At 39.0% G+C, this 26,051-nt stretch overlaps 1 protein-coding gene across 1 annotated transcript in view; it reads left to right on the top strand.

Annotated features, from left to right (window-relative positions):
• The window catches only part of DECR1 (2,4-dienoyl-CoA reductase 1), a 41,151-nt gene that overhangs the window by 5,937 nt on the left and 9,163 nt on the right, over nucleotides 1-26,051 (top strand). Inside the window, exons 2-5 of the mRNA XM_043483699.1 lie at nucleotides 12,485-12,687; nucleotides 13,849-13,906; nucleotides 14,031-14,117; nucleotides 15,066-15,213. Of these exons, the coding sequence (XP_043339634.1) occupies nucleotides 12,485-12,687; nucleotides 13,849-13,906; nucleotides 14,031-14,117; nucleotides 15,066-15,213 (496 nt within the window). The remainder of the gene's footprint in view (nucleotides 1-12,484; nucleotides 12,688-13,848; nucleotides 13,907-14,030; nucleotides 14,118-15,065; nucleotides 15,214-26,051) is intronic.

Below are 26,051 nucleotides of genomic sequence, written 5' to 3'. Positions count from 1 at the left end.
AAGACACTCCCACTCACAGTGGGAGAAGTGTGCAGTTTCAAGGATTTATCATTTTGGGGTTTTACATTTAAACTAGGACCTGAAGGATCAGTGGAAGTTAGCCAAGGGGAGGAGTAAGAGTAAGAAAGTTCTAGACAGCAGAGTGGCCTTTGTGGAGGCCCAGGTTAGAGTTATAGGTCCCAGGTAAGGAGGCGGGTTGTGAGAGACAGGCTGGGGAGGCCTGTGAGCCCCAGGAAGGAGTCAGAGCTTTGTCCTGAAGGCCTGAGAGCAGCATGAGAATGGAGGCCACTTGGGCAAGCCTCTCTCCGGATAAGAGACCGTGGTGGCCTCAACCGGGGAATGGCAGTGTGTGAGAGGCTTGCAGTCTGGTGATATTCAAGTGGTAAATCGAGAGCCCCTGTTGCTTGGTTCATGGTAGGAGGTGAGAAAGGAAGACTGGGCCAGGCTGAGGAAGCGAATGGCACCATCAGAAGTGGGAGCAGGAAAGTAATGTCATCAGGTGGGATTTGAGATGGGGATCCTAGAGTGTAAGTAAAAGTGACAGGGATCTGAACTAAGGGCAGTTTTTGTAGCTATTTAGAACTAAAATGAACTCAGTGGATTGGGTGCATGGTGTGAGATGAAGTCTAGATTTCTATCGTTGGGCCCTGAGCTAAGGAAAATGTTCCTCTCTGAGAGAATTTACTAGGGGGAGCCAGAGAGAAGAGAGGGGTAAATGATGTGTCTTGAAAATGTTAAATGGCCTCTAGGACTTCTAAACTGGTGTACAGTTGATTTGATTAAGTTGTAGAGGTGGTGGGGAGAATAAGTCTGTCAGGAGTGCTAGCGAAGGCCTTAGTCTTTGAATGATGCATGTTGAGTGTTGGTGGAGATCCATTTGTATAAAGATAGGGAGGTGGACACAGTTCGTATTTGGGGAACCCTGAATATTTTGTTCATCTGAGTATAAATTTTAAGGAGGGGAAAGCAAAGGGCGATAAGGCTGGACAGATGGACAAGAGCCAGGTCATGATGACTTGCTGTGCTGGGTGAAGCTAAGGAATCTGAACTTTATGCAGGGAATCCCTGAAGGAGGTCAAAGAGAGAAGTGCTACAAGCCGGCTTGCAGTACTCTGGAGAGCAGTTCGCAGATGTGCCGGGGTAAAGCGGACTGGAGGACAGAGACCGCATAGGAGACGATGTAGCACAGACCCTTAGGGTTTGTGAATGGTGGAAGATAGAAGTCTTTAAAGTAAGACAGGAGGCAGAGAGGAAAGATACTTACGTGCAATTTGGAGAGGGATGGACTGTATTAGGTGCCCATATTAGAAGGCATGTCATTAATCCTTGGCAACCCTTAGTTTTGTTTTTTTTTTTTTCTTTTGTTTATTTGTTTATGGCTGCACTGGACCTTCATTGCTGAATGCAGGCTCTCTCTAGTTGCAGAGAGCGGGGGCTACTCCTCGTTGAGGAGCTCGGGCTTCTCATTGCAGTGGCTTCTCTTGTTACAGAGCCCCGGTTCTAGGGTGCGTGGGAGTCAGTAGCTGCGGCACATGGGCTCAGGAGTCGTGGCTCCCCGGCTCCAGAGCACAAGCTCAATAGTCGTGGCGCGTGGGTTCAGCTGCTCCCTGGCATGTGGGATCTTCCTGGGCCAGGGATCGAACCTGTGTCTCCTGCATTGGCAGGCAGACTCTTTACCACCGAGCCACCAGGGAAACCCAGCCCTTAGTTTGTAAAGAAGATTCCAGGTGGAAAATAAGCAGCAAACTTAACTGTCCCATATTCTCTTCCTAAAATGATAACGCACTTTGACATTAGAGATGACTGGGTAAGTTAAGTAAGTTAAGAGTAAGGGGACAACTGTACTTTGATCCCTTCCAGAATGGGGAAAACTCCTATGCTGTCTTGCATCGAAAGCTGTGATAGAACTGTAGGCTTTCACAGTTTGTGAAATGATGTTGCCGTTCACCTTTAGCCCTGATTTATTCTGCTTATGCTTTGAAATTATATTTTTAACTCCAGATTAGATATCTCCACCTGAATATTCCACAGGCATTCCAGGTGAAACATTTCTGATACAGAACTGGTTATTTTCAGTTCTCCAACTTGAGTCTTCTCAGATCAACGGAGTCATTTCAGTTACAGTTGTTTACACTAGTTAACCTCTCATCGTCAGCTCTCCCCTCCTTGCTTACCATTTCCAGTTGGTTGGCTTCTGAGTTCAGGCTAACCAACGTGTTAAACATGTGTGGAAAGTATTGTCTTGCCTTGATTTCTGCTGTCCTCATTATTTCTCACCCAGACTACTGACTTTTGTCTCACTCATCTCCATTTCCTTCTGGTTCACTGTTAAATCTTGGTCTTTCTAAAACACAAATGCAATGCAAAAAGTAGCTTGAGATACTGAGATGAAGGTGAGAGAAGTGGAAAAGTTTCGGTCCACCAAATAGCCTTGATTAAAGAGAGAGACTTCTTTGTCTTCTTTTAGTGATATAGGTCAAGGTGTGCCGAGGTTGGACTTTGAGGCGAGAGGAAATAGCAATTCACTGCATCTTCTTTTTCTGGGACCTTCTCACCTGCAAGTAATTTTATTTGCTGACTTCCCACTCCTTCTATGGTGGCGTTCAGTCAAGGTCATCATCTCTTGCCTGGCCTGGGACAAAACATTTTACCTACTCTCCCTGCTTTCAATTTTGCCTCCTACATTTTCTTCTCAGTTTAGTAACCAGAACAAATCTCTACAAACCTAAGGCAGGTCATGACAGCCCTGTGCTCAAAGCTTTGGAGAGTTTCCCACTCCACTTGAGTAAGAATGTCGGTTCATGTCGTGGCTGACTCAGCCTTTGGGATCCCGTCCTCTGTACCTCACTGACTTCGCCTCTCTCCCTCTGTCTCCTTCCTCCGTCTGCTTCAGCCATACTGGCCCGCTGACTCTTCATGTGCTCCGTAGGCTTCCTTCTCAGGGGCTTTGCTCTTAGCTTTTCCCCTGCCTGAAAGAACCACATGACTCAGCCCCTCACTCCCTCTGGGTCTTTGTTCAGTGTCACCTCAGTGAGACATTTGCTGACCACTCTATTTAAAATAGCAACACTCTATCCATATTCTATGCCTTATTTTTCCCCACAGCAACACATTAGCTTTTACTATACTGTATATTTCACTTAATTTATCTGCCCTCATCCCAGAGATAATCTCTCTGTGGGTGGAATATTGTATCTGTTTTGCTCACCACTATATTGCCATTGGTTGGAAGAGTGTCTTGAGTACAGCATATGCTCAGTAAAAACTTGCTAAAAATAAAATGAGTTAACAGTATACCTAATTATAATATTATATTTGTCTCTAGTACTTTTTCATTAGAAGCAAATTCCCAAATCAAAACAAATCCCTTTCAAGCGCAGGGTTTCTATTTCTTGGTTCAAAAAAGTTAGTCATATTAGTTTTGGCTAATGTGATAGGGACCAACAGGAGACGACTTGAATGAGAGGCAAGCAGGAGTGAAAACTCCACTTGAAAATTTCAAATTGCCTATTAATTTATCTCTTTGACTTCATCTTCCTTGACTATATAGTATTGGTGAAGCATCTATTTCACCTACATCTAATTGCATACAGGTAAGAACTGCAAAGAGTCGGACACGACTGAACTGAATTGAACTGAACTGAAGAACTGTAATAAAAATTAGCAAGTACACCTTGTAACACAGAGCAGCTACTTTTTCAAGGACTGATGTTCATTGCTATGAGATGTATCATCACTCAAAAGTGTAGTTTTGTTTTGTTACTGGTAACTACCACATAATTCAGCCTAGCCACTGAAGCTTGTAGTCAGCTAACTTTCTTTTATGTTTGCTTAGCCTTACCTTCACGTTGCTGTGGCAATGAGATCTGTGTTCTGCAGAAGCTTAGAATATCAGAGGCCTCTGTACGGTGCCTGGCTTAAGTGAAGGAGCAGGTAGAGGTGCTCGTGCAAACCACACAGGTGTGGAGTTTGAGTTTAATAAAGCCTGTGGCAAGCAATGGAATGGGTAGAATCTGGGCTCTTCAATTCTGTTAAAGTTTGTAGTATACTGACACTATTGGCATTAGCAGGTGGGATGATCTTTTTATTCTGCAGGAAATAGTGTCCTGTCTGCTCCTTATATTTCCAGACACTATGAACCATGTCAGTTATGCTGAAGTGATCGTAGGGTCTGGGCACTGAAAAGAATGCATGCATGTCACAGACTTAACGCCTTCTAGCAACTGCATAAAATAAATTCCAAAGTAGTTATTGCAGACTTACTCTGTTCATGGGCTATATGAACTCCTTTAGAAATGCAAAAGTGTGTACTTTGCAAAGTTGCTTGAAAAATAAGATTGTTTGGTCTTCACCAAATTGACATTTAAAGAATTATTTATTTTTAATTGGAGGATAATTGCTCCACTGTATTCTGTTGGTCTCTGCCGTACATCAACATAAATCTGTTTTATCTGATATGAGTGTTGCTGCACCTGCTTTCTTTTGATTTCTGTTTGCATGGAATATCTTTTTCTAGCCTTTTGCTTTCAGTCTGTATTTGTGCTTAGGTCTAAAGTGGATCTCTTGGCTATTATAAACAGTGCTATTATAAACATTGGGGTACACGTGTCTCTTTCCGATCTGGTTTCCTCGGTGTGTATGCCCAGAAATGGGATTGCTGGGCCATATGGCAGTTCTATTTCCAGTTTTTTAAGGAATATCCATACTGTTCTCCATAGCGGCTGTACTAGTTTGCATTCCCACCAACAGTGTAAGAGGGTTCCCTTTTCTACACACCCTCTCCAGCGTTTATTGCTTGTAGACTTTTGGATAGCAGCCATCCTGACTGGCATGTAATGGCACCTCATTGTGGTTTTGATTTGCATTTCTCTGATAATGAGTGATGTTGAGCATCTTTTCATGTGTTTGTTAGCCATCTGTATGTCTTCTTTGGAGAAATGTCTGTTTAGTTCTTTGGCCCATTTTTTGATTGGGTCATTTTATAATAGCCAGGACATGGAAGCAACTTAGATGCCCATCAGCAGACGAATGGATAAGGAAGCTTGGTACATATACACCATGGAATATTACTCAGCCGTTAAAAAGAATTCATTTGAATCAGTTCTAATGAGATGGATGAAACTGGAGCCCATTATACAGAGTGAAGTAAGCCAGAAAGATAAAGACCATTACAGTATACTAACACATATATATGGAATTTAGAAAGATGGTAATGATAACCCTATATGCAAAACAGAATAAGAGACACAGATGTACAGAACAGACTTTTGGACTCTGTGGGAGAAGGCGAGGGTGGGATGTTTCAAGAGAACAGCATCGAAACATGTATATTATCTAGGGTGAAACAGATCACCAGCCCAGGTTAGATGCATGAGACAAGTGCTTGGGCCTGGTGCACTGGGAAGACCCAGAGGGATTAAGTAGAGAGGGAGGTGGGATGGAGGATCGGGTTGGGGAATGCATGTGAATCCATGGCTGATTCATGTCAATGTATGACAAAAACCACTACAATATTGTAAAGTAATTAGCCTCTGACTAATAAAAATAAATGAAAAAAAAAGCTATAAAAAAATAAATAAAGTGGACCTCTTGTAGATAACACATATAGGGGTCTTGTTTTTGTATCCATTCTGTGTCTTTTGGTTGGAGCATTTAGGCCATTTACATTTAAGATAATTATTGTTATGTCTGTGCTCCCCTGGTGAATGAGCAGTAAAGAATCTGCCTGCAGTGCAAGAGATGCAGGGACATGGGTTTGGTCCCTGGGTTGGGAGGATCCCTTGTCGGAGGGCATGGGGACTCACTCCAGTATTCTTGCCTGGAGAATTCCATGGGTGGAGAAGCCTGGCAGGCTACAGTCCACAGGGATGCAAAGAGTCAGACATGACTGACGTGACTGAGGATGCACACACACGATCCTATTACCATTTACTGTCTTGTATTGTTTGGTTTTGTAGACCTTTTCTTTCTCTTGTACTTCCTGTCTAGAAAAGTTCTTGAGCATTTGTTGTAACGTTGGATTGGTGGTGCTGAATTTTGTTAACTTTGGCTTGAGTGTAAAGCTTTTGATTTCTCCTTCAAATCTGAATGAGATCCTTGCTAAAAAGAGTAATCTTGGTTGTAGGTTTTTTCCCTTTTATCACTTTAAGTATAGCCTCCCATTCCCTTCTAGCCTACAGAGTTTCTGTTGAAAAATCAACTGTTAGCCTTAGGGGGATCCCCTTGTAAGTTATTTGTTGCTTCTCCCTTGCTGCTTTTAATGCTTGTTCTTTGTATTTAATTTTCGTTAGTTCGATTAATATGTGTCTTGGGTTTTTGTCCTTGGGTTTAACCTGTATGGATTCTCTGGGCTTCCTGGTCTTGGCAGGCTAGTTCCTTTCCAGTGTTAGGGAAGTTTTCAACTCTAATCTCAAATATTTTTTCATGCCATTTCTTTTCTTTCTTCTTCTTCTTCTGGGACCCCTAAAATTCGAATGTTTGTCCACTTAATCTTGTCCCAGATATCTCTGAGACTTCCTCATTTCTTTTTATTCTTTTCCCTTTATTCTGCTTTGCTTCACTTATTTTTACCATTCTACTTTCCGGTTCACTTGTCTGTTCTTCTGCCTCAGTTATTCTGCTGTTGTTTCCTGCTAGTGTATTTTTAATCTCAATTATTGTGTTCATTGCTGATTGTCTATTCTTTAATTCTTCTAGGTCCTCGTTAACTTTTTCTTGTATCTTCTTGATCCATGCCTCCAGTCTACTTATCTGTGCCTTCATTTTATCTCCAAGACTTTGGATTGTCTTTACTTTCATTACTCTGAATTCTTTTTCAGGTAAGCTGTTTATTTCCTCCTCATTTTTTTGGCCTTGTTTTTCTGTTTTTGTTTTGTTTTTTTTTACCATGGTCCTTAAATTTTCACATGTTTCTCTTGTTATTTTATTTAACTTACTGGGTTTGGAGTCTCCTTTCTGCCTGGTGGTAGGTCATAGTTCATCTCAGTTGTGGAGTCTGCCTCTCTTGGGTGGAGTTGGACCAGTGCCTTGTGAAAGTCTCTTGGCTGGGGGAATGTGTGGTGTGTTCTGGTGCATGGAGCTGGGCCTTGTCTCTCTGAAGGGTAGTGCCGTTTCCAGTCATGTTTTTTGGGTGTCTGTGCCTTGGTGAGGCTTTCCACAGTCTTTCTGCTAGTGAGAAAAGTTGTGTTCCTCTTTTGCTAAAGTACTGGCATGAGACATTTGGAGCTTGCTGGCTTTGGGGTGGGCTTGGTCTTAGTGTTGAGGTGGGAGGCCTTTGGGAGAGCTCTCATCGATTAATGTTCCATGAAGTTGGGAGTGCTCTGGTGGTCCCAAGTCCTAGACTCGGGTCTCCCACCTCGGGGGCTCAGGCTTGACCCTTAACTTTAGCAGCAAGACTTCATAGGCCCTGCGGCACAAAAGACAAAACCCCAGGACCAACGGTGAAAGCAACACTCAGTAGCCAATAACACCCAAAGAAACTCACACACTTATAAAAAGAAGAGAGAAAACAGAAAAAAGGATAAAAACTAGAGTCAAAAAAGAAGAGAGCAATCAAGCCAGTAAACAAGCCCCTAAGTGAAAATGTATAGTAAAAACTTGACTAGCAAAAATGCAAAATGAAAGCATGGGGGGAAATGCAGTGTAACTACATAGTACCCTAAAAACAGTGAAAAAATGAAATGAATTTTTAAAAAATAAGATGTTTTAAAATTGGAAAAAGTAGGTTAAAAAGTGAAAGTTAATGGAGTAGTAAAGAAAGGACAACATAAGAACATAAGAAAAAAGAGAAAAATATATAGAGAGTGGCACTATGAAGAATATCCTTATGATTCCTCCGTTTTCCTCTCCACACAGTTTTCTTCAATCTCCCTGCTCAGAAAGTCATCCAATATCTGTAGGAAGGTCTCCGGACCTGTTGTGGGCAGTGTTGAGTCAACTCAGACTCAGGTGTTACCTTACTCCACCGTTTGTGTGCATGCATGCTAATCAAGGTAAATTGGATGTGGTCAAATAGGAGATGGCAAGAGTGAACATCATTATTTTAGGAATCAGTGAACAAAATGGACAGGAATGGGAGAATTTAATTCAGGTGACCATTATATCTACTACTGTGGGCAAGAATCTTAGAAGAAATGGAGTAGCCGTCATAGTTAACAAAAGAGTTCAAAATGCAGTACTTGAATGCAGTCTCAAAAATGACAGGATGATCTCAGTTTGTTTCCAAGGCAAACCATTCAGCATCACAATAATCCAAGTCTATGCCCCAACCACTAATGCCAAAGAAGCTGAAGTTGAATGGTTCTATGAAGACCTACAAGATCTCCTAGAACTAACACCAAAAAAAAAAAAAAAAGATGTCCTTTTCATCATATGGGGACTGGGATACAAAAGTAGAAGGTAAAGAGATATCTGGAATAACAGGCAAGGTTGGCCTTGGAGTGCAAAATGAAGCAGGGCAAAGGCTAACAGAGTTTTGCCAATAAAACACACTTGTCATAGTAAACACCCTTTTCCAATGACACAAGAGACGACTCTTCACGTAGACATCACCAGATGGTCAATACCGAAATCAGATTGATTATATTCTTTGTAGCCAAAGATGGAGAAGCTCTATGCAGTCAGCAAAAACAAGAGCTGGAGCTTACTGTGGCTCAGATCATCAGCTCCTTATTGTAAAATTCAGACTCAATTTGAAGAAAGTAGGGAAAGCCATTAGTGCATTCAAATTGCTTATGATTATACAGTGGAGGTGATGAATAGATTCAGGGGACTAGATCTGGTAGACAGAATGGCTGAAGAACTATGGACGGAGGTTTGTAACATTGTACAGGAGGTGATGACCAAAACCTTCCCCAAGAAAAAGAAATGCAAGAAGGCAGAGTGGTTGTCTGAGGAGGCCTTAACAAATAGCTGACAAAAAAGAGAAGCGAGAGGCAAAGGTAAAAGGGAAATATATATCCAAGTGAATGCAGAGTTCCAGAGAATAGCAAGGAGAGATAGAAGTCCTTCAAGGCTTTGTCAACATGGAACTAAAGGAAATATAATGAGCAGCTTGGAAGATTACCAGATCTGCAAATTTTTCTTTATCATTTATACACATTTTCAAATTTTATCATTCAGTAACTTTTTCCCCCTGGTTTAAAAATCAAATCATATTAACATTTATTGAATAAAATTTGAAATTACTCAAAATCAACCAACCTAACAAAAAGAACAAATAATCTTCTATTATCCCATCACCTAGTCATACATGATGACTGTGAAAGGTAATGAATGAAGTCAGATACATCTTAGATTTGAATCTTTACTGCTTTCATTATTTGCCTCTGAAAGTTAGTTACTTCACCTACCTGTGTGCCTCAGTTTTCTCATCTGTAAAATTGGAATAACAGTGTTGTTGTTGTTTTTGGCCCCTAAGTTGTCTCCAACTCTTTGTGACCCCATGGACTGCAGCATGCCAAGCTCCTCTGTCCTCAACTATTTCCTGGAATTTGCTCAAATTCATGGCCATTGAGTTGGTGATGGTATCTAACCATCTCATCCTCAGTTGCCCACATCTCCTTTTGCCTTCAGTCTTTCCCAGGATCAAGGTCTTTTCCAATCTCTTTACATCAGGTGGCCAAAGTATTGGAGCTTCAGCTTAAGCATCAGTCCTTCTAATAAATATTCATAGTTGATTTCCTTTAGCATTGACTAGTTTGATCTCCTTGCAGTCCAAGGGATTCTCAAGAGCCTTCTCTAGCACCACAATTCAAAAGCATCAGTTCTTTGACTCTCAGCTTTCTTTATGGTCCAACAGTCACATTCATACATGACTACTGGAAAAACCTTAACTTTGACCATATGAACCTTTGTCAGCAAAGTAATGTCTCTGCTTTTTAATACACTGTCTAGGTTTGGCATAACTTCCATTTCAAGGAGCAAGTGTCTTTTAATTTCATGGCTGCAGTCACTATCCCTGGTGATTTTGGAGCCCAAGGAAATAAAGTCTGTCATTGCATCCACTTTTTCTCCTTGTATTTGCCATGAAGTGATGGGACTGGATGCCATGATCTTAGTCTTTTGAATGTTGAGTTTCAAGCCAGCTTTTTAACTCTCCTCTTTCACCCTTATCAAGAGATTCTTAATTCTTCCTTTTAGAGTGTTACAGTCTGCATATCTCAGGTTGTTGTAATTTCTCCTGGAGATCTTGATTCCAGCTTGTGATTCATCCAGCCTGGCATTTCTCATGATGTTCTCTGCATAGATTTAAATAAGTAGAGTGACAATATACAACGTTGTCATACTCCTTTCTCCATTTTGAACCAGTCAGCTGTTTCATGCCCAGTTCTAACTGTAGCTTCTTGACCCACATACAGTTTTCTCAGGGGTCAGGTAAGGTAGTTGGTACTCCCATCTCTTTAAGAATTTTCTACAGTTTGTTGTGATCCAGTCTGTCCTTTGGCAGAGTCAATGAAGCAGAAGTAGATGTTTTTCTGGAATTCCCTTGCTTTCTCCATAATCCAACAAATATTGTCAATTTGATCTCTGGTTCCTCTGCCTTTCTAAACCAGCTTGTACATCTGGAAGTTCTTGGTTCACGTACTTCTGAAGCCTAGCTTGAAGGATTTTGACCTTAACCTTACTAACACGTGAAATGAGTGAAATTGTACAATAGTTTGAACATTCTTTGGCAATGCCCTTCTTTGGGATTGGAATGAGAACTGATCTTTTCCAGCTGTGTGGCTACTGCTGAGTTTTCCAAGTTTGCTGACATATTGAATGCAGCACTTTAACCACATCATCTTTTAGGATTTGAAATCGCTTAGCTGAAATTCCAATACCTCCACTAGCTTTGTTCATAGTAATGCTTCCTAAGGCCAACTTGACTTCACATTCCAGGACGTATGACTCTAGGTGAATGACCACACCATCATGGTTATCTGAGTTGTTAAGACCTTTTTAGTATAATTCTTTTTTCTGTATTCTTTCCACTTTGCAATCTCTTCTGCTTCTGTTAGGTCCTTGCTGTTTCTGTCGTTTATTGTCCTCATGCATGCATGAAATGTACCTTTGATATCTGCAATTTTCTTGAAGAGATCTCTAGTCTTTCCCACTCTATTGTAACAATACAGTTTACCTTATAGGGTTGTAGAAAGTCCTAAGTAGACCTGGCACTTGGCAAATATTGAATCCACTACTTACTGTTGTTATTTCCTTCTAGTCATTTTTCTAAGCATATATTTTTATTTATAGTTCAGGACATCCCGTATATTTCTCTTTTTTTCCCTCATCATATTATAAGCATTTTCTTGTTCAATTTCTGCTTGTGAATAGCCTTATCCTAAGTTATTGACTACATTTCTATTTCTTTACAGTAAATTTCTAGATATCTCAAGACAAATAATGACAGCCCATTTAATGTATAAGAATGCTCTAGTGGGAAATTATATATTCTGAAGTTTTAATCTTACAACCATGACCTGATGGGGAATATCAGATACCCAAATAGTGTGATCATTAAACTCAGTAGGATCTCAATGAATATAGAGAGACAACATGCAAGGTTTTATAATCTTGGTTTTGCAACTTGGGCAACATATTTAACTTCTCTGGGCCCCTCCTGTACAATGGGGATAAAAATAATACCTATTTCATGGGGTGGTGACAATTAGTTTCTAATCCTGATACGTGATAAACTCTTAATGAATATTATTGGCTCTTTATCTGTTACTGTGTTTAACACTTAAAAGTTTGTTTTCATAATTAAAAATGAGAGAATAGCAGTGTTTTCAATAAGCAACATGAGTAGCTGTAAAATATAAGATAGAGCAGTGCAAATACTTTTTTAGTCGAAAATGATTTTATATTTTCCCCCATTTTAATTATTACAAGTATTTTTTCCCGTTCTAAATTTATTATTCAAAGACAACATGAGAAGAGGCATTTGATTTGATAAACCTTATAGAGGACTTTTATAATGTTCTTAAGTGATTCAAAAGATGGAATGTGATTTTTTTCCAAGTTGTTCTTGTTAAAAGACAAACATGCTTTAAGCTCTTTTTAAGTTAACTTGAAACTAAACACATAAACTAACAATGCCAGCATATATAACACGTTTTCTATGTGCTATACAATTTTCTAAGTTTATTGTTTATATTGTCTCATGAAATCCTTATAATGACCTGTGAGGAAGGTTCTGTCATTATTTCCAATTATAGAAGAAATTGAGGCAAATAGAGATTAAATAACCGCTGAAGGTTGTATGATTAGGGAGAAAGTTCTCTCCTGTGTAGACTAGCTCCAAAGCCCATGCTTTAAAGCATTCTATGTTACTTAACATTCCAACAGAAAAAGTATAAAAATTGATTAAATACAGTACCAGTATGTTTACAGTGTTTGTGTTAATCCAAGAATTTGACTAATATTAAAGAATAAATTTAAAAACTCATATCTTTTGTGGGAATACAAGTATGCATATTTCAATTCATTTTTTTTCTATTAGTTTTTCAGTTATGGAACAAAAACATTATATCAAAACAATGAAGCTGTGTGGTCTAAATTCTTTCCACCTTTTCCAAAAGTGATGCTACCACCCAATAGTTTTCAAGGAAAAGTGGCATTTATTACCGGGGGAGGCACTGGCCTTGGAAAAGGAATGACAACTTATCTGTCCAGCCTGGGTGCTCAGTGTGTGATAGCCAGCCGGTAAGTGAGTCTCAGTGAGTTGCCTGTCAAGAGTCCATTGATGGAATAATTCTGTGCTACAGTGTTGAAAACACTTTTTGCCAGATTTGTTTGATCCCTATGAAATATTCTTCAGATTATTTAAATCTCCTTGGAAAAAGTCAGTTATTATTTGTGATGATAGAAGTAATGATTGATGATGGAACTGATAATATACTTTATAAATTCAGTGACAGAATTTTTTCTGTGTATAAAGTAATAAAGTACTCTATTGAGGCTCCTTTGTTTTCAATGAGAGTGATTATAATCACTGATTCAGTAGATAGTTAACCTTGCACCAGGATAGAATGCTTCCATTTCCTATAAGATGGGCAAATATTTCAAAACATCTATTGTGATGAGTGTAGGAAGGGGGAGGCCTTGTGGAAAGAATTTATTTAGGCATTTCCTTGTATCTTATAGCTATTCAAGTTAGAAGTTTAGAGACTGGCCAAAAAATCTATCCCTTCTTTCAGTTTGGAATACTATAAATTTTTAGATAGGTTAAGTAATAGTCTGGATAAGTCACTGTGTAATTTATAAGGGCCCAAAGGAATTTCTTTCAGATGTTTCTTTTAATGCAAATTGGCCAGAACATTTATTTTTTATGTTGCAGTGTTTTTAAGGGTGTTAATATATTATTTTCTTTGTAATACTATGTGATTTACATTGCTTTTTTGTGTATATTTTTTTCTGAAGACTGTAAGATTCTGAATACATATAGGTTGTCCAAACCCATCAATTTGGTATAAAATCTGGTAACATAGATTTTATATACAGCATAGATTTTTAAAAAATAGTTTAACCTCAGCTTACATCATTCCAGGAATGTATTGTCCTTCTAAAGTATGCCTCGGCAAGAAAACACATAGAAGAGAATATAATTAAGGAAATAATTTAAAATTGAACTGGCTTAATAGTAATTCTATCAATTATTGTCAGATATATGAAAATTGATTAAATTTAACTTCCGGAAAATAAATGCACTCAAACTAACTTGTTTATAGATTTAGCTTTTCTATTGTCCTCAAAATGCATGTCTTTAAGCTGTAAATTCTCTTTCTTAATTTATGAAATTAAAAAGAAAAATATAACATGAAGTTATTTCAGAACTCATACAAAGTACCATGTGTTTATTTCTAGAAAAATTGATGTTTTGAAAGCAACTGCGGAACAGATATCTTCTCAAACTGGAAATAAGGTACATTAAAAAGTTATTTAAATCAGATTTAGGAATTATAACATGCTTAAGTCAGTAACTCATGCTTATGGATTAAGAAGTCTGAAAAAATGTAGAAATCTTTTTTCTTTTTGTTATTTTGCAGGTTCATGCAATTCAGTGTGATGTGAGGGACCCTGATATGGTGCAAAACGCTGTGTCAGAGACGATCAAAGTCTTCGGACACCCTGATGTAAGTTTGATGGTGATGAGGCGATGGTATGAGGTGTTTGATGTTGATAGCACCTACCAAGGTGTATTAACGAAATAAAATATTGATGCTGAGCAAGTCCTGTGTTAAGAAGCCCCTGTTTTCCTTTGCTAGCAACAAGCCAGCTCTTTTTGCTAGGGAACAGAGTAGGTAGACTGCTATACTATTTCCTTTCAGGAATACTTTAAAAATACATTTACAGTCATATAGAACAAACTTAATTTCACTTTATTTAATGAGATTAAGAAATAAGAGTAGCTATCCAAGAGCACAATATTTAGTTTAAATGATTCATGTTCTTTGCTTTTCTTTATAATTTTCGATTATCTCTGTCCATAGAGGAGAATAATACAAACAAGGAAACCTACAAAAAAGCTACAGATTTCTCCTTATAAGACCTGAGATATACATGGATGTTTTGCTTTTGTTTGGTTCACATATTGGAAAGAGGCCATTTCTCCAGTAGTCTCAAAGAGAGCACTTTTCTATGTTAAATATATTTTTGGACATATCAATATCGACTATAGAACTAAGTGGAATTTTTATTGTTATTGAAGAAGCAGGTCATCAACCAAGAATTTCATTAGCTAAATTAAGCCAAAATGATACCAGAAATTAAAGGCACTTTAACTGAGATTCCTCGAAATAAATAATCACATCCTAGACATGCTTAATCTATATGTATATTTTTAATAATAGACTCTACCCTAATTTTGAGACAGGGATTAGAATTCCAAAATTTGGTAAATAATAGGAAATTTTCAGGCTCACAGAAGGTAAAACTGAACCAAATCTCACGGTATTGTTTCATAACAGACTATGAACTTGAGTTTTACTATATTATTTGGATAAGTTTCAGAAATAAAAGCCCTTTAGGAAAAATATTCTTCCTCATCTAAGTTCCTGTCACTTGCGTTATTCACTTATTAGGTTGTGATAAACAACGCAGCAGGGAATTTTATTTCTCCCTCCGAAAGACTCTCTCCTAATGCTTGGAAGACAATAACTGACATAGTTCTGAATGGCACAGCCTTTGTGACTCTGGCAATTGGGAAAGAACTAATCAAAGCCCAGAAAGGTATGTTTATTTATTCTTCACAGATTAATTGGGTCCCTACTGTGTGCCGGTTCTGTGCTAAGCCCTGGGATACTTAACGATGCAATGACAGTCCTTGTACAGTCAGTTCAGTTGCTCAATCGTGTCCAGTTCTTTGTGACCCCATGGACTGCACCACGCCAGGCCTCCCTGTCCATCACCAACTCCTGGAGCTTACTCAAACTCATGTCCAATGCATCGGTGATGCCATCCAGCCACCTCATCCTCTGTCATCCCCTTCTCCTGCCCTCAATCTTTCCCAGCATCAGGGTCTTTTCCAATGAGTCAGTTCTTCACATCAGGTGGCCAAAGTATTGGAGTTTCAGCTTCAGCATCAGTCCTTCCAATGAACACCCAGGACTGATCTCCTTCAGGATGGACTGGTTGGATCTCCTTGCAGTCCAAGGGACTCTCAAGAGTCTTCTCCAACACCACAGTTCAAAAGCATCAATTCTTCGGCACTCAGCTTTCTTCACAGTCCAACTCTCACATCCATACATGACCACTGGAAAAACCAGTGTGTCTAGAACCAGTGTACTTATTCACTTAACACTTACTGATGACTTTTGTGTACCATACCCTGCGCTGCATGCCCAAATGACAGAGGTGAGCAAGACACTGCCCCTGACCAGGCTGTGGCTGGGACTTGAAGGGTGCAGGTATTCTCTCCGAGAGTTGATAGAGTATTCTGAACCAGGACGGGGAGGAAGTATCCTTGTGTTACTTGAAGGATGTCCTTTGGGGCTTGAGGGGAATGGCATGGAGCTGATCAGTTTCCTACTGTTGATTCAAAGCTTTGTCTCATTAGATCAATTTCTTCTTGAGTACAGTGTGGATAACTCTCAAATCAGCTTGAGAAAGGATGTAGGAACAGACAGAAGGATTCTAGAGGGGCATTAACTTTTATTCTACACATATGCTAACAACTTCCATCTTTTCCCCATTGTATATTGAAGTTGAAACCTTATGTTTCAATTCCTATTATAGCAAAGTGAATATGATTGAGATAGGGAATTTGCTTTTTAAAAAAAAAAAATTTAAGAGGGATGAATGAGCGGGGAGACAGAGAAGTGTGGGCTGACCTCTTCTCTCTCCCAGGATCCTTGTGTCTCTTCTTACTATATCCTTTCTCAAGTGTATTTGAGAATTGTCCACACTGTGTCTGATTTCCTCTCTCCATACCTCTTACTCATTTCTCTGTTCCTCTCTGTCTGTCTGTCTGTCTCTCTCTCTCTTTCAACTCTTCACTTTTGTTTCTCTGTTTATTTCTTCATCTTGGTCTCTCTCATCACTTGGTATTTCCCTGTCTTGGTTGTTTTATTTCATCCCCTGCCCATCTTTGTTATTCTTGATTTCTATCTGACTCTCCTTTCTTTTCTCATTATTGTCTTTCATTGTAATATAGACTTTGATCTATTTTTACTCATCACATTGGATTAAAATTAAAATTCTATGGACTTCATTAAAATTATATTAGCTCAGTCTTCTTAAAAGATGGAGCCAGTTTTTTTTTTTCTGCCAAAATTCCTGTCAGTTATAGATGCTGTAACCTGACAGTCTTCAGTTCAGTTCAGTTCAGTCGCTCAGTCGTGTCCGACTCTTCACAACCCCATGAACCACAGCACGCCAGGCCTCCCTGTCCATCACCAACTCCCAGAGTTTACTCAAACTCATGTCCATTGAGTCGGTGATGCCATTCAACCATCTCATCCTCTGTCATCCCCTTCTCCTCCTGCCTTCAATCTTTACCAGCTTCGGAGTCTTTTCCAATGAGTTAGTTCTTCGCATCAGGTGGCCAAAGTATTGGAATTTCAGCTTCAGCATCAGTCCTTCCCATCAACACCCAGGACTGATTTCCTTTAGGATGGACTGGTTGGATCTCCTTGCAGTCCAAGGGACTCTCAAGAATGTTCTCCAACACCACAGTTCAAAAGCATCTATTCTTCAGTGCTCAGCTTTCTTTATAGTCCATCTCTCACATCTATACATGACTATTGGAAAAACCATAGCCTTGACGAGAGGACCTTTGTTGACAAAGTAATGTCTCTGCTTTTTAATATGCTGTCCAGGTTGGCCATAACTTTCCTTCCAAGGAGTAAACATCTTTTAATTTCATGGCTGCAGTCACCATCTGCAGTGATTTTGGAGCCCAAAATAATAAAATCTGCCCCTGTTTCCACTGTTTCCCTATCTATTTGCCATGAAGTGATGGGACCAGATGCCATGATCTTAGTTTTCTGAATGTGGAGTTTTAAGCCAACTTTTTCACTATCCTCTTTCACTTTCATCAAGAGGCTCTTTAGTTCTTCTTCACTTTCTGCCATAAGGGTGGTGTCATCTGCATATCTGAGGTTATTGATATTTCTCCCGGAAATCTTGATTCCAGCTTGTGCTTCCTCCAGCCCAGTGTTTCTCATGATGTACTCTGCATATAAGTTAAATAAGCAGGGTGACAATATACAGCTTTGATGTACTCCTTTTCCTATCTGTAACCAGTCTGTTGTTCCATTTTGCTCTACCTTTTTATTATTGATTTGTAGAAATTTTTCATAGACTCTGTACTGAGCACTTTGTGAGAAATAGTATGTATTTACAATATCTCCTCCTAGTCTGTTGTTGTTCAGTTGCTAAATTGTGTCTGACACTTTGCGACCCCATGAACTGCAAAATGCCAGGCTTCCCTGTCCTTCACTATCTTCTGGAGTTTACTCAAATTCATGTCCATTGAGTCAGTGTTACCATCCAACCGTCTCATCCTCTGTCACCCCTTTCTCCTCCTGCTCTCAATCTTTCTCTGCATCAGGGTCTTTTCCAATGAGTCAGCTCTTCACATTAGGTGACCAAAGTACTGGAGCTTCAGCTTCAGCATCAGTCCTTCCAATGAATATTCAGGGTTGATATTCTTTAGGATTGATTGGTTTGATCTCCTTGCAGTCCAAGAGACTCTGAAGAGTCTTCTCCAACACCACAATTCAAAAACATCAATTCTGTGGCTCTCAGCCTTCTTTATGGTCCAAGTCTTACATTTGTACATGATTACTGGAAAAACCATAGGTTTGACAATAGGGACCTTTGTTGGCAAAGTAGTGTCTCTGCTTTTTAATATGCTGTCTAGGTTTTTTTATAGCTTTTATTCCAAGCAGCAAGTATCTTTTAATTTTGTGGCTGCAGTCACTGTCCACAGTGATTTTAAAGCCCAATAAAATAAAATCTTTCACTGTTTGCCCCATCTATCATTTTTCCCCATCTATTTGCCATGATGTGATGGGACCAGATGCCATGGTCTTCATTTTTTGCAAGTTGAGTTTTTAAGCCAGCTTTTACACTCTCCTGTTTCACCTTCATGAAGAAACTCTTTAGTTCCTCTTCACTTTCTACCATTAGAGTGATATCATCTGCATATCTGAGGTTGTTGCTATTTGTCCCAGCAGTCTTGATTCCAGCTTGTGAGTATACAGCCCAGCATTTTGCATGATGTACTCAGCATATAGGTTAAATAAGCAGGGTGACAATATACGGTCTTGATGTACTCCTTTCCCAATTTCAAGCCAGCTCATTGTTCCATGTCCTATTCTAACTGCTGCTTCTGGCCCCATATACAGGTTTCTCAGGAGACAGGTAAGATGGTCTGGTATTCCTATCTCTTTCAGAATTTCAGAATTTTCCAGTTTGTCGTGATCCACACAGTCAAAGGTTTTAGCATAGTCAGTGAAGCAGAAGTAGATTTTTTTTGGAATTTTCTGGCTTTTTCTGCGATCCAGAGGATCATAGACCCTTTCTAGGTAATAAAAGAAGTAATGATAAAGGAGTAGGTTATCTGGTCTCTAGAGGCTGTAGTTGTTACCAGATATAGTACATTTGTAGTCTTTATTTCTCCAAATGATTTTTCTGTTCCTTTATTCTGGGACTTCAATTATATACATGTTGATATGCTAGATACTTCCACAGCTTATTGATGTTCTGCCTTTCCCCCCCGCCCCCCGCATCAATTTTTATCCCTTCTTTGTCTGTTATTTTGCATGCTTGATATTTGTGGCGAATCAAGACCATGGATCTTTTCTTCTGCAGCTAAGACCATTTATTTGATTTTTCATTTCACATGTTTTTTAATGTTAGAAGTTCTATTTGGTTCTACTTTTGTATTTCTAATTATACTCATGTTTTCCTTGAAATATTTTAGAATACTTACAATATCTTTCTTTCTTCCATCTTTTTGTTTTTTTAAACAAAGATGATATTTTTAATGATAAAAGGTACAATTCACAAAGGAAATAGACATCATAAACCATTACACACCTAACAACAGAGAAACAAAGATACGTAAAGCAAAGATGAGAAGAAATGTAAGGGAAAGGAAAAAATATATAATCATAGTGAGACATATTAGTATTTCTCTGAGACTATTTAATCAATTGCAGAAAAAATAAGAATAGATGTGTCTTGAATGATTTCATTAATAATTTAAATACAATAGTTTTATATTTATAGTAATCTTATATCCTACACAACTATATTTAAAATTTTGTATCTCATTTGTTATTTGGTTTCTATAGGCCATTTAGAAAAACTGACAAAAAGATAAACATTACTGAATTTCAAAAAGTAGATTCTTTTCTTGTGTGATTCAGTTATACAGATACACATATACTATTTTTGAAATTATTTTCCATTATAGGTTATAATAAGATATTGACTTTGTTCCCTGTGCTATAGAGTAAACCATTGTTGCTTGTTGCATATCTATTTTTAAAATTAGAAATCTAGCATTCTATTCATACTAAGTCAGTCAGGTGAAATAAAAATGTCATAAATTTTTTACTTGGGCAAAAATTCATAAATTTTCAAAAATATATATATTATACATATTATTTATATGTGAAAGTGAAAGTCACTCAGTTGTGTCCAACTCTTTGCAACCCTATGGACTATATAATCTTTGGAATTCTCCAGGCCAGAATACTGGAGTGGGTAGCCTTTCCCTTCTCCAGGGGATCTTCCCGACCCAGGAATTGAACCAGGGTCTCCTGCATTGCAGGTGGATTCTTTACCAACTGAGCTATCAGGGAAGCTCTATATTATTCATATACATATGCATACAAAAAAATTTCTACAATGCTTGTTAAAGGCTTGAGAAAGAACATCGGAAAAAAAAAAAGAGGAGGTGGAGAAATTGGAAAACAAACTAAATGAAATGGGAGCACTGAATGTAAAATAGAAAATTTGAAACAAACTAGATAAAAGTAAAAGATCCTCATAGAGTCCAGTTGTTTTTAAACATCGCTGCTCATTAGAAACATATCTGAAACTCTGGCCAAAAAAAAAAAACAAACAAGTAACATCTGGACATTTGTATTTTTCAGAGAATTCCAAGGTAATACTGATATGCATCTGGATTTTTAAAAATGATTACAGGTTTTTCTATTAAATGCTACTTTTGGTGATATAGATTTCTATTTTCTGTTGACCAGTCGTGATACAATGGTACTAAGTGAGTAAAGGTTCAGTTCAGTTCCGTTCAGTCGCTCAGTCGTGTCCAACTCTCTGTGACCCCATGAACCGCAGCACGCCAGGCCTCCCTGTCCATCACCAACTCCCAGAGTTTACTCAAACTCATGTCCATTGAGTCAGTGATGCCATCCAACCATCTCATCCTCTGTCGTCCCCTTCTCCTCTGCCCCCAATCCCTCCCAGGAACCTGGGGAGTTCCTCTTTCAGTATCCTATCATTTTGCCTTCTCATACTGTTCATGGGGTTCTCAAGGCAAGAATACTGAAGTGGTTTGCCATTCCCTACTCCAGTGGACCACATTCTGTCAGACCGCTCCACCATGACCCGACCGTCTTGGGTGGCCCCACACGGCATGGCTTAGTTTCATTGAGTTAGACACGACTATGGTCAGTGTGATCAGATTGGCTAGTTTTCTGTGATTATGGTTTTAGTGGTTACATAATTACAATAGTAAAAGAGGTTGATCAGTTTTCACAATCAATAGCCAGACAAAAAATGAAAGATAATTACTGTTGCAAGCCATAGTGGGAACATGATTAACCTAACAATATACAATAATTACATACAGTTTGGGGGATCAAGCAGAGTGATGTGGTAAGTGGAAGTACATATGTGCACATGTTTTCATCTGCTCAGCCAGTCTGTGTCTTTTGGTTGGTATATTTAATCCATTTACATTTAAGTTAATTATCAATATATATATGATCCTATTACTATTTTCTTGTTTGGGGTTTATTTTCTATAGGTAGATCTTTTCCTTCTCTTGTTTCCTGCCTAGACAAGTTCCTTTAGCATTTGTTTTACAGTTGATTTGGTTGTGCTGAGTTCTCTTAACTTTTGCTTGTCTGGAAAGCTTTTGATTTCTCCATCAAACCCTAAGGAGAGTCTTGCTTGGTAGAGTATTCTTGATTGTAGTTGCTTCCTTTTCATCACTTTAAATATATCATGCCACTCTCTTCTGGCTTACAAGTTTAGTTAAGAAATCAGCTGATAGCCTAAGGGGCGTTCCCTTGTAGGTTATTTGTCTTTTCCCCCTTGTTGCTTTTAACACTTTATCTCTGTCTTTAATTTTTGTCAGTTTGATTACGCTGTGTCTCAGTGTGTTCCTCCCGGGGTTTATCCTGCCTGGGACTTTCTGTGCTCCTGGACTTGGCTGACTATTTCCTTTCCCATGTTAGAGAAGTTCTCAGCTATTAGCTCTTCAAATATTTTCTTAGATCCTTTCTCTCTGTCTTCTTCTGGGACCCCTGTAATGTGAATGTTGAGGTGTTTAATGTTGTCCTCGGACTTCCCTGGTGGCTCAGACGGTAAAGCGTCTGCCTACAATGCCGGAGACCTAGGGTTCAACCCCTGGGTCGGGAAGATCTCCTGGAGAAGGAAATGGCAACCCACTCCAGTATCTTGCCTGAAAAATCCCATGGATGGAGGAGTCTGGTGGGCTACAGTCCATGGGGTCGCAGAGTCGGACACGACTGAGCGACTTCACTTAGAGGTCTCTTAGGCAGTCTTCATTTCTTTTCATTCTATTTTCTATATTCTGTTCTGTGGCAGTGATTTCCACCATTCTGTCCTCCAGGTCATTTATCTGTTCTTCAGCCTCAGTCATTCTGCTATGGATTCCTTCTAGTGTATTATTCATCTCTGTTTGTTTGTTCTTTAGCTCTTGTAGGTCTTCCATTCTTTTTCCCAGATCCTGAATCATACTCACTGTCATTCTGAATTCTTTTTCTGGAAGGTTACCTATCTTCAGTTCATTTAGTTGTTTTTCTGGGGTTTGATCTTGTCCCCTCATCCGGACACAACTTCCTGCTTTTTCATGCTGATTAACTTTCTTCAATGTGGCTTTTGTTTTAGTCACTGTGGGACTGTGGTTCTTCTTACTTCTTCTGTCTGCCCGCTGATGGAGGAGGCTAAGAAAGAGGCTTGTGTAAGCCTCCTGATGGGAGGGACTGCTAATGGGAAAAACTAGTCTTGCTCTAGTGGGCAGAGCTTTGCTCAGAACAGCTTTAATTCAATTACCTGCTGATGGGTGGGGTTGTGTCCCCTCCCTGGTAGTTTTTTGGCCTGAGCCAACCCAGCCCTTGGGTCTGTGGGCTCTTGGTCTGGTTACTGGTGACCTTCAAGAGCATTTACATCAAGGGGGACCTTCCGAGACTGCCGCTGCCTCTTCCCCGCTTCCTGTAGGGAGCTTCTGCCGATCCACACCTGCACAGGAGACCCTCCAACACTAGCAGGTAGTTCTGCTTCAGTTTCCTGTGGGTTACTGCTGCTTTTCTCTGAGTCTTGGTGCACACAAGATTTTGTTTGTGACCTTCCAGGCTGGAGTCTCCATTTCCCTCAGTCCTGTGGAAGTCTTGTAATCAGATCCCGCTGGCCTTCAAGGTCAGATTCCCAGGCCCTTTGTTGGATCCCCAGGTTGGAAGCCTGACGTGGGGTTCAGAACCATCACTCCAGTGGGAGAACTTCTTTGGTATTATTTTTCTCCAGTTTCTGGGTTGCCCATCCAGTGAGGTTGGGATTTGATTTTATCTTGATTGTGCCCCTCCTTCTTTGGACAAAGAAGATACTTTGGAGTATCTGTTGATGGTTGTGCAATAGCTACTTGTGATTATGGTGGTCTCGCAGGAGGAGATGAGCACACATACTTCTATTCTGACATCTTGAACAGAAGTCTTTTCTACTATCTTTTAAATATTGTAAAGTAATTAGCCTCCAATTAAAATAAATAAATTTATAATTAGAAAATAATTTAAAAATTGTGAAGTATAGGTGGTTTAAAATATTATGTTAGTTTCAGGTGCATAACATAGTGATTCAATATTTTTATGGATTATACTCCATTTAAAGTTACTACAAAATACTGGCTATATTTTCCTGTGCTGTACAATGAATGTGTCCTTGTTGCTTATTTTATACACAGTAGTTTGTGTCTCAATCCTATATTCCTATCTCACCACTCCCTTCTTTTGTCACCTCACTGGTGACCTCTAGTTTGGTCTCTATATCCATGGGCCTGCTTCGGTTTTGTTATATATATTCATTTATTTTAGATTTTGGAGAAGGGAATGGCAATCCACTCCAGTATTCTTGCCTGGAAAATTCCATGGACAGGGAAGCCTGGTGGGCTTCAGTCCATGGAGTCACAAAGAGTTGGACATAACTGAGCAGACAGTTCAGTATGTTTTAGATTTTAGATTCCAAATATATGTGATAACATATAGCATTTGGCTTTCTCTGACTTATTTCCTTAAGCATGATACTCTTTCGGACCATTCATTTTGTTGCAGATGTCACAATTTCATTCTTTTTTATGGCTGAGTGATATTCCATTGTATATATATACATCACATTTTCTTTATTCATTCATCTGTTGATGGACGCTTAAGATTGCTTCCATATGTTGGCAATTGTAAATAATGCCACTATGAACATTGGGGTGCAGGTATCTTTTCTAATTAGTATATTCCTTTTCTTCATTCCTTTCTTTCCAGCAATGGAATTACTGGATCATGTGGTAATTCTACTTTTAATTTTTTGAGGACTCCATACTGTTTTCAATAATGGCTGCCCCAATTTACAGTCCCATCAACAACATATTAGGGTTCGCTTTTCTGTACATCCTCGCCAATATTTGTTATCTGTAGACTTTTGATGATAGCCGTTCTTTCAGGTGTGAGGTGATGCCTCATTGTGCTTTTGACTTGTATTTCTCTGATGATTAGTAATGTTGAGCATTTTTCTTATGTCTGATGGCCATCTATATATCTTCTTTGGAGATAGTTTATTCAGGTCTTTTGCCCATTCTTTAATTGAGCTGTTTGGCTTATCTAATATTGAGTTGCATGTGCTATTTACATATTTTGGTTATTAGCCCCTTATTGGTTATCTTATTTGTCTATTTTTTCCCATTTAGAAGGTTTTTTTCATTTTGCTCATGGTTTTCTTTGTTTTACAAAAGCCTTTAAGTTTAATTATGTCACTTGTTAATTTTTGCCTTTATTCTTTTGTCTTAGGAAACAGATCTAAAAAAATATTGCTGTGATTTATGTCAAAGAGTGTTCTGCCTTATTTTCTTCTAGGAGTGTTATAGTTTTAGGTCTTACATTTAGGTCTTTAATTCATTTTTGGTTTATTTTTGTATACAGTATGAGGATATGTTTTTTTTTTTACATGTAGCCATTCAGCATACAATATCATCTGAAAGGTCTTCATCTGCTGATTCTACCTTTGATGTCATTTCTGAGAGACTTTCTATTATCTGATTTTTTTCCTGGTTGTGTCTGTATCTTTTCATGTGTAGTAATTTTTGGTTGCATGCTATAAATTTTATGTCATTGAGGTGTGTGCAGGTGTGTGTATGTATCTGGTGTGTCCACATATATGTATGCATTTTCATTTCCTTTTGAATTAAAAGCTTGTGGATCAGGTCAATTAGTTCAGTGTTCACTTTTAAGTTTTATTTGGGTGCATCTAGAGTAGACTTTACTTTGGGCTAATTAAATCCTCCTACTTTGGCCACCTGATACGAAGAGGCAACTCATTGGAAAAGACCCTGATGATGGGAAGGATTGCAGGCAGGAGGAGAAGGGGGCAACAGAGAATGAGATGGTTGGATGGTGTCACTGACTCAATGGACATGAATTTGAGCAGACTCTAGGAGCTGGTGAAGGACAGGGAAGCCTGGGGTGCAGTCCATGGGGTTGCAAAGAGTTGGACACAACTTAGCAGCTGAGCAACAAACACCCTCCTACCGATGCACAGCCCTTCTGGACATTCCACTGAAAGCCCCGATACTCAACAAGGCTCCTTGGACTCACTTATCTCCCAGCCCTATGTGCACTATGGGAATTGTTCAGCTATGACGCCCAGGTTCTTGCCTGACCTGATGGACTCTTACCCTAACATGTACATTTTGGTGTCTGACCAGACTCAAGGATACACTATACAGATTGATGAGGCTCTATATTTACATATGTTCTCCTTTGGGGTAAATCTCCTCACAAATTCAAACTTCCTCATTCTCCCCCAACTCCAGTCTGTCTCCTAAACACCGTGATAATGCTATATTTTACTGTTTTCCCACTCCTTGTGTGACAGTCTATATGACATATGTATATAGGATATATACTATATAGACTGTAATATACTCTATAATATGTATATATATGTAGTACATACTGTAGTATATGTATAGTACCTTTATGTCAAATGTGATCTTACGGCTCATTTCATTTGTTTTTCTTCTTTCAGAAATTGCTGTCTTCCCTGCCTGCTAAACAGTATCTGAAAATAGTTGTATCATATATTTGCTA

Source organism: Cervus canadensis, chromosome 12 (assembly GCF_019320065.1).
Source record: "Cervus canadensis isolate Bull #8, Minnesota chromosome 12, ASM1932006v1, whole genome shotgun sequence".
Classification (NCBI taxonomy): domain Eukaryota; kingdom Metazoa; phylum Chordata; class Mammalia; order Artiodactyla; family Cervidae; genus Cervus; species Cervus canadensis.
Note: the sequence above shows the minus strand (reverse complement) of the source record. Positions and strands in the feature narration are given on the sequence as shown.